The following is an 8820-nucleotide window of genomic DNA, read 5'->3' on the forward strand; positions in this document are numbered from 1 at the left end:
AAAGATTTTATGTGTAGGGCGCCTGGGTGGCTCAGTTGGTTAAGCGACTGCCTTCGGCTCAGGTCATGATCCTGGAGTCCCGGGATCGAGTCCCGCATCGGGCTCCCTGCTCGTCAGGGAGTCTGCTTCTCCCTCTGACCCTCCCCCCTCTCATGTGCTTGCTCTCTCTCATTCTCTCTCTCAAATAAATAAAATCTTCAAGAAAAAAAAAAAAGATTTTATGTGTATTTTTTTACTCTCAGAAAAATGTGTTAGAGACTATTCGCTATTACATAGCACACACAGTGTTTAAAGGGGTTAAACCAATACCAGTAGCAATCCTTTCCTACCAAATGAGTTGTAAACATTCAAGTCCATTAAAGGATAACTAATAAAGTGAAGTATACATAGTGTATCAGCTATTATTTGTTTGAAAAAGACCATGAATTTTGGAATTTAGCAACCTGAGCTTGTTTTCAAGCTCAAGAGATTATGGTTTTAAAAGATAATTGGGCCAGAATGAAGAGGTAGGAAAAATGGGAGTCATAGTTAAAACAACTGTATTGGTATTAGCTTCAGTCACCTGTTGGAAAGCACATTATAACTATAGTTTTAACTCCTAAAGTAGTTCATGTTTTTCTATGGCCAGAATGCAGTCATTTTATAAATGGTCAAAAGAAATAGATGAGAAAATAGGTGAAAATATGCTAAATCATTCCCCACACTTCAGTATTACTATGGTTACATACAGATAAAAATGCAAATATTTTGAGTCAAATCTACAAACTATTATAATTAATCTAAGAGTTAATGTTTCAATCAGTGGGGCACCTGGCTGGCTCAGGAGTGGAGCATGCAACTCTTGATCTTGGGTTCGTGAGTTTGAGTACATAAAATAAAAATAAATTTTATTTTTCTATTTTTAAAAAAGATTTTATTCATTTGACAGAGAGAGAGCACAAGCAGGGGGAGTGGCAGGCAGAGGGAGAGGAAGAAGCAGACTCCCCACAGAGCAGGGGAAGCCTGATGTAGGACTCGATCACAGGACCACGGGATCGTGACCTGAGCCGAAGGCAGTCGCTTAACCAACTGAGCCACCCAGGCGTCCCAAAAATAAAAATAAATTTTAAAAAATATCTCATGGGGTGCCTCGGTGGCTCTGTCAGTTAAGCGTCCAACTCTTGATTTTGGCTCAGATCATGGGATCAAGGACTCTGCTTGTCTCTCTCCATCTGCTCACGAGCACACTCTCTCAAATAAATAAATACTTCTATTTTTTTAAAGATTTTATTTATCTGAGAAAGTGAGCCAGAGAGAGAGGGAGGGGGAGAGAGCGCATGTGTGCACACACAAGCAGGGGGAGGAGCAAAGGGAAAGGGAGGAGCAGACTTCCCAAAACGGAGCCCAACATGGGGCCTAATTCCAGGACCCGGGACCATGACCTGAGTCAAAGGCATATGACTAACCGACTTAACCCTCTAGGAACCCCATAAATATATATATAAAATCTTAAAAAAAAAAAAAAAGAAATGTCATAAAGATTCAATCAGTGATTCACCAGCTATCTCTCTCAATGTCTCTTTATATACAGGAAACTGTTAAACTTTCAAACCTAAAAGTTCTAGAAACAAATATGACTGTCACTGAATACATATCACAGCACTTCAGCTAGGAGATGGAAAAAAAGGGGAAATATTAAGAACAATTATTTCAGTGTAGGAGAAATGGTATGTAAGGCTGGAATGACAGAACATCATGAATACCATCCCAAGGAGTTTGAAATGAATTCTAAAATCCTTGAAGATATTTTTTGTAGACGAGTAAAAATAATGGAAGATACAATGAACCACAATTCTGATGTTCTAACATTAACTCTCCTGTGACCATCTGTAAAACCTAAACAAATTTCATCACCTTTCTGGGCCTCAAATTCCTTATCTGATAGAGAAATTTGTTGAGACAGAATCTAGGTCAGCTCCCATCCAGCTTTGAAAAAGTCTTTAATTTAGATAGAATTAGGAGGGGTGCCTGGCTGGCTTAGTCGGTAGAGCATGTGACTCTTGATCTCAGGGTTATGAGTTTGAGCCCCTTGTAGGGAGGAGCCTACTTGGAGGAAAAAAAAAAGAAATTATGCTTTAGTACTATCACATGTGACAAATATATTGGAGCTGAGAGAGAAGTAAGATGGAGCATATCTAGTATGTATGAGAGGAAAGCAAATAAAAGCAATTAGAACTAAATAACAGAGGGGCACCTGGTTGGCTCAGTCAGTTAAGCATCTGCCTTCGGCTCAGGTCATGATCCCGGGGTCCTGGGATTGAGCCCCTCATTGGGCTCCCTGCTCAGCGGGGAGTCTGCTTCTCCCTCTCCCTCAGCTACTACGTGCTCGCTCACTCTCTAATAAATAAATCTTAAAAAAAAAAAAAAAAAGAACTAAATAAAGGATAATAAAGAGTAACACTACCACGTGAGAGATGGGAAAAAGAGCTTCCTGACTTAAGGATCTACGATAAGCACTATGGATTAAGTTTGGCAAAGACAAGGAAGGACCTGAAAGTTAGGTGAGAGGGGCGCCTGGGTGGCTCAGCTGGTTCAGCGACTGCTTTCGGCTCAGGTCATGATCCCGGAGTCCCGGGATCGAGTCCCGCGTCGGGCTCCCTGCTCAGCAGGGAGTCTGCTTCTCCCTCTGACCCTCCCCCCTCTCATGTGCTCTCTCTCTCTCTCTCAAATAAATAAATAAAAAATCTAAAAAAAAAAAAAAAAAAAAAAAGTTAGGTGAGAGACTTTGGCATATGAGCTATGAGCAAGAGAAAGCGGCTATGACAGTTATTCAAATGTGAAGTGCCTAGGACCTAAATGTAAAATAGAGTATACCTGAGGCATTTTCAAAGGAGAAAAAAGCAAGATTTGATATATGACTGAATATGGGGGTAAAAGGAAAACTAAAGATGATAGATGATACTCAGGAATTCAAAATTAATCAGAAACAATCCAAATACTGATCTTCAATTTTACATCAGATTTCAGCAATATACTGCTAGCATGCATGCTTTTACTGAAGTTTTTAATATTACTTATTTTTTTAAGTTTACTTATTTAAGTACTCTCTACACCTAACATGGGGCTCAAACTCATGACTCTGAGATCCAGAGTCCCATGCTCTTCTGAGCCAGCCAGGTGCCACTTTATATTATTTTAAATCAGTCATCCGTGTGAATGCAGTGAAATTTTCTATCACTGTTAGCTGAGAACTTTCAAGGTTAGTACAAATGCAAAATATCCTTGCTAGAAAATGGAATAGTGGGGCGCCTGGGTGGCTCAGTCGTTAAGCGTCTGCCTTCAGCTCAGGTCATGATCCCAGTGTCCTGGGATCAAGTCCTGCATCGGGCTCCCTGCTCGCGAGAAGCCTGCTTCTCCCTCTCCCACTTCCCCTGCTTATGTTCCTGCTCTCGCCCTGTCAAATAAATAAAATCTTTAAAAAAAAAAAAAAAGAAAATGGAATACCAAAGACTTTAACTGAAAAAAATAAAATGTTATGTTACATACAAAAAGAGTAGTAATTTTCATACTGCTCTCAAGAGAAAATGAGTCTGAAATATAGGCACAGAGATCAAAATATTTAATTCAAGTTGAATTACTCAGTTAACCTTTTTTTGTTCCATGATCATTTGATTTATGACAGTAGCTTCTGATACTAATATGTCTGGACTATTTCAAAGGGTGCATTTTTTTTTTTTTAATAGAGTAAAAAACTGGCACCTTCCCTATTGCCGATTAAGTCCTTTTATGTCCTTTGCTGAAATTTTTTCTCAAATTATATCTGAAGCTGCCAGGAGAACACTTGAAGCACTATAATTTGCTAGAATGTTCTCCATTTAGGGGCGCCTAGCTGGCTCAACCAGTGGAGCATGTGACTCCTGATCTCAGGGTTGTGAGTTCAAGTCCCATGTTGGGTGTGGAGATTACTTAAAAGTTAAAAAAAATAAATAAATAAAAACAGTTCTCCATTTAGATGAGATGTAAATAAAACGTATTTTAATTGCCAAAAATTTGTGTGGCTCTGAAAATCAGTTATACTAAGATGAGATGATTAATCACAAATAAGGCTTTAAGATGAAGGTAAGAAAAGAGCAAGCTTTCAGGAAGCAGCCTGAAATATATCACCTGGAAAATAAACATTTTAATAAAAACAGTATCACTAGAGAGTTCCATTTATAACCTACTCCAGGATTTTTACAGGAAAGCTAAGAGTAGAGAGATGCTATCAAAACCCTAGGCCTACTTACTGAAGTCATGATGCGTCAATAAAATTTGATTTTGAAAAACTCTGATTAACAAGTTCTAAGAAAACCCATAATTAATTTCCTACAGCAAAAATAAAAGCTGTTTACACAAATCCCATTATTTATATTTGGACTCTACTGCCAAATATGGAAAGGAAGATCTATACTACTGATTTTGTGTTTGAGAATCTATATGAACGTCTGCGGTCTTCTTTGCTCAGTCTTAAAATAAAAACAAAAAAGGTATAACATGAATTTAAGTAATTACAATACAAATTTTTTTTAAAAGATTTTATCTATCTGAGAGAAAGACAGAGATAGCGAGAGAAAGCATGAGTGGGGAGGAGAGGGAGAAGCAGGCTCCCTGCTGAGCAGAGAGCCCTACACAGGGCTTGATCCCAGGACCCTGAGATCATGACCTGAGCCGAAGACAGTCGCCCAAGCAACTGAGCCACCAAGGTGCCCCAAAATACAAATGTTAAGAGCTACAGACAATAGACTTCCACCTGAAGAACTATTTAACTGGGAACAATACAGATATCAATTTAAAACAAATTATAGGGGCACCTCGGTGGCTCAGTCGGTTAAGCACCTGCCTTCGGCTCAGGTCATAATCCTAGGGTCCTGGGATCGAGCCCCACATCAGGCTCCCTGCTCAGTGGGAAGCCTGCTTCTCCCTCTCCTTCTTGCTCCTGCTCTCTCTGTCAAATAAATAAAATCCTTATAAAAACAAAACATCATTCATAATATTAATTATGTTCCTGACCTTGTTTATAAATAAATAAACTATATGTAGAAAAAGCCAGGTAAAACATGTTTAGTTTACCAAAATACAAGTCCACAGCACTTGCTTCTGGACACATGGTAATTGCTGATAATTCCCATTTCATCAAAACTAAGTCAACACCAGAGTCCCCATTATTTAACATGAAGAAGTACCTGGATCTGGGTACCTGGGTGGCTCAGCCGGTTGAGCGTCTGCCTTCGGCTCAGGTCATGATCCCGGGACCCTGGGATCGAGTCCCACACTGGGCTCCCTTAGGGGGAGTATGCTTCTCCCTCTCCCTCTGCCCCGCCCCCCACTCATGCTCATTAGCTCTCTCTCAAATAAAGAAAATCTTAAAAAAAAAGTACCTGGATCTGAATTAAATACAATCTATAACTATTATTTCATAATCTCTTCAGTTGCCTGCAGAACTGATCATTTAACCCCCCCAAATGAAGAGTAACTAAAATAAAAACTCCGAAGTATCCCTTTCTTTAAAGACAAAGGTCCCCTATGTAACAAGATAATCATGTCCATCAAATTGTAGAACACCCAAGTCAGAAGATCATAGGGTCTCTGTAACTGACCTTGAATTACTAAAGTAGGTATTTTAAGTAAAAGGTAGTAAAGAACCAGTATTAGAGATGTCATAAACAAAAAGTATACTCATTAACAGAAAAAGCTGCAATTTTTCTGGGTACCCAAAGAAACTCAAATTCATTCTGTAGAATCCTTGGGAAACTTATTTAAGATTCAAACCTTAAGTCAAATGGTAAAAAAAAAAAAAAAAAAAATTCTTCCTAAGAAGCAAAGGGAAGAAGCTTACTGATTTTTCAATGACATCATCTGTTGACCTTATTTTGAAAATGTAAATATCCATTTGCTCTTTTATACCTATTTATCTTTTTCCTTTGTTTGATAAATTCTTTAGAATTGGGTTTTCCACTTTAAACTCCAACAGCTGAAAACCAGTCATATATAATTTCATAATATATAAAATTTTAATACATTTATTCTTAAATATAGCATGTGCATACTTCACCTTAACATGCCAAATGAGATAACCTCTAATCAATGAGTGGCTGCTAACCTAATTAAATCAAATAAAAGTTAATCAATTTAACGTTTGAAAAACTCTATGTACCTATCCAAACTGCTGTGAAAACAGATTTTTTGCTAGTTGATCCATGAATTTTTAAAAGCTTCACAAATAAAAGAAACGTCATTTAGAAACATTTTACAATATCACAGATAGCCTAATTCATATAGTTATAACATGTCCTCCCCCCAACCCACAAGTTTACAGTACGTGTGTTCAGTGGCCTGACCTGGCTGAGATACCGCAGTGGCTGTAAACTGAGTAGCCCATGGCGGATTCTTCTGTCCTCCAAACTGAGCCATGATGAAAGAGGCAAAAAACCTTCACTTGTCTTCTACAGCAGCGATCTATTAAGAAAAAGAATCCACATTTTAAAGTTCAAACTATAAATGTCATAAAAGTACTATTACAGAAATGTTTGTCAAGGACATCTTCGTAAATCCTAGTATAAATAACAAGGTATATATGAACGTCCGATATGCAGCAAAACATTCTACATCAAGTAGCTCACCAAAAGCACCCAATTTCGACATATGACATTAGGGGCAGACTCACAAGAAAGGCACTTCTTTCCGTGACTACAAACTGTCACACTTAAACAGAAAACCATGTGCTGTTATCTACCCAATTCTTAACAATAAGTACACAGCTTCAGGTTCAAAGAAAATAGAGCCTGCGTGTTTCTTTTGGCAATCAATTGGGGGCTGAAAGCGGTGGAACCAATAACGGAAATTGGGACGAGACACTGAATAAAGGTATTTAAGACTATCATTTAAATAACTAACATCTCCTTACTTTTTCGGGTTGGGAAGGGCCAAGGGGCTCCTCTTCTCTCTCCCCCCTCCCTCGAGGGGAAAGACGGTTGAAATAACGGATGCCCCCTAAAGAACCATCGCTAAGACCCCTCCCCCCAAAATCAAGCCAGAAAAGGCCAAGATCTCAGCCCGCGCACCCCCTCCATCTCCCCGCGACTCGGAGCGGCCACAGCTCTGCCATCCATCTTCCTCCAGCCCCAGCTCCTCGCGGGACGCAGACCAGAGAAGGCGGAATCCTCCGTCTCACGAGACTGGGCGAAGTGCCAAGAGAGGACTATTGAAAGCCCTGGTCCCCTTATCCCCCAGGCTGGGCAGAGAGCCTCTATCCCCTAAAACCCGCGCCGCCGCCAGCCACCCGACGCCCTGGGCCGGAGGCCGGGAAGCTAAAGCTCAGCGGCTCCAGAGCGACGGATGGCGCTCGGCAGTCCCTCCAGACCCGCCAAGCCGAGGCTGAGGGGTGCTGGGGGTACCTGAAGAATCGAGGTGGGGGGAGGAAGGTCGAAAAAACGAGGCGGTGGGGGAGGGGCTGCCGCGCGGGGCCTGCTCCGACCCGCACAAAAGGGACCACGTCCCTCCCGCCCCAGTCCCACGAGAGCCCCACCGTCGCCGGCCTACGGACGCCGTGCTACCAAAACGGTCGCTCCCGGCCCTTCCGCGGATTCGATAGGACGTCAGGACCTCGGCTCCGCCGCCCGCTGCTCCAACCGCGAGGACCAGACCTTCACCTGAGTCGGGTCCCGGCTAACACCGAGGCCATTTCAAACCCGTCAGCGTTAGGCGCATGCGCCAACTTCCCCCTCTTCCTCCACGCCTCTCCCCTCCTCCGCATCTCTGCGAGGAACGGCGCTTAGGGGTTTACGTTCTACGTGCGCGCCCCGCAGCTCGCCTTCAATACGCTCACCGCTCTCACTACGCAGCTAGAGCTAGAGCGCGCCTGAGAAGAGGTACCTGGGCTTCCCATAACAATGAGCCGCCTGTGTCTCTGCGCCAGCTCTGAAGAAAAGACTTTTCTGAGGGTGGGCAGGGAAGAATTGGCGGTCACGTGATCCGATCAGCCCGCCGCCATTTTGTGCTTTTTCGCCTTTTCAGTGTTTTTTTCTAGTTCAAGTACTTGGAAGAATGGATATATCCTGTACCATCTTCCTAAGTTTTTTTAAAATTGAGATGAAATTCACTTACCACATAATTCACTGTTTTAAATATTTTGTACAATTCAGTGACCTTTTTTTAAAATTTTTTCCAATGGCCTTTATATAGTCATAAGGTTCTGCAACCATCACCACCTCAACCCTTAGAAGAAACCCCTACCCATTAAGCACTCCTTAATCCCTGCTCCCGCCATCCCTTTACAGCCACTAATCGGCTTTGTCTCTATGGATTTGAATGTCCTAGATACTTGATAGTAATAGAATTATATAATATATGGTCTTTTGTGTCTGGCTTCTGTGGTGTCTAAATGAGGTGTCTGGATCTGATCAGCCCCCAAATTTTTGGAGCGACCCCTTCGCGTGGAAGCCAGTAGCGCAGGTGGTGAAAGAATCCACCTGAGGCAGAGCAAAGAAGATAAAAGTTGACTGAATACACCGCAAGGGAGCCACCGGCAGGACAGCGGAGAGGGTATCTGCAAAGAGGCAGTGGGTGGAGGCTGTTTTTAAAGGGGGACGAGGAATATGGCCACCTGCGGCATTCTCCCTTTTTTGGTCACTGTGACTAGTTAAGTAAGCCGTTGGCCAGTTAGGACCTATGGCTATTTTGAGGTGGATCCGGGGATGGGCCCCTCTGTATTCAGTCAGGTGGTCATGTGCACCTTTTATACTCCATTGCTCAAGCCTGTTTGCCTGAAAGTGTCCTGTACAGCTTCTTTAACTTAACTATTGT

General features: G+C 41.9%; 1 protein-coding gene across 6 annotated transcripts in view; it reads right to left on the reverse strand.

Moving 5' to 3' along the window:
• The window catches only part of CCAR1 (cell division cycle and apoptosis regulator 1), a 59125-nt gene extending 51335 nt beyond the window's left edge, over positions 1-7790 (reverse strand). For 2 of the 6 annotated variants that reach the window (XM_031021945.2, XM_031021955.2), the window contains exons 1-2: positions 7544-7718; positions 6357-6474 (exon numbers count right to left, since the gene is read on the reverse strand). In XM_031021945.2, the coding sequence (XP_030877805.1) occupies positions 6357-6429 (73 nt within the window). In that variant the 5' untranslated portion in view covers positions 6430-6474; positions 7544-7718. Of the gene's footprint in view, positions 1-6356; positions 6475-7543 lie in introns of all 6 variants that reach the window. The other 4 variants (XM_031021952.2, XM_006728900.3, XM_081824158.1 and 1 more) reach the window with 3 other exon arrangements.
• Positions 7791-8820: the final 1030 nt, after the last annotated feature.

Source organism: Leptonychotes weddellii, chromosome 6 (genome assembly GCF_054177405.1).
Source record: "Leptonychotes weddellii isolate Sample4059 chromosome 6, ASM5417740v2, whole genome shotgun sequence".
NCBI lineage: Eukaryota > Metazoa > Chordata > Mammalia > Carnivora > Phocidae > Leptonychotes > Leptonychotes weddellii.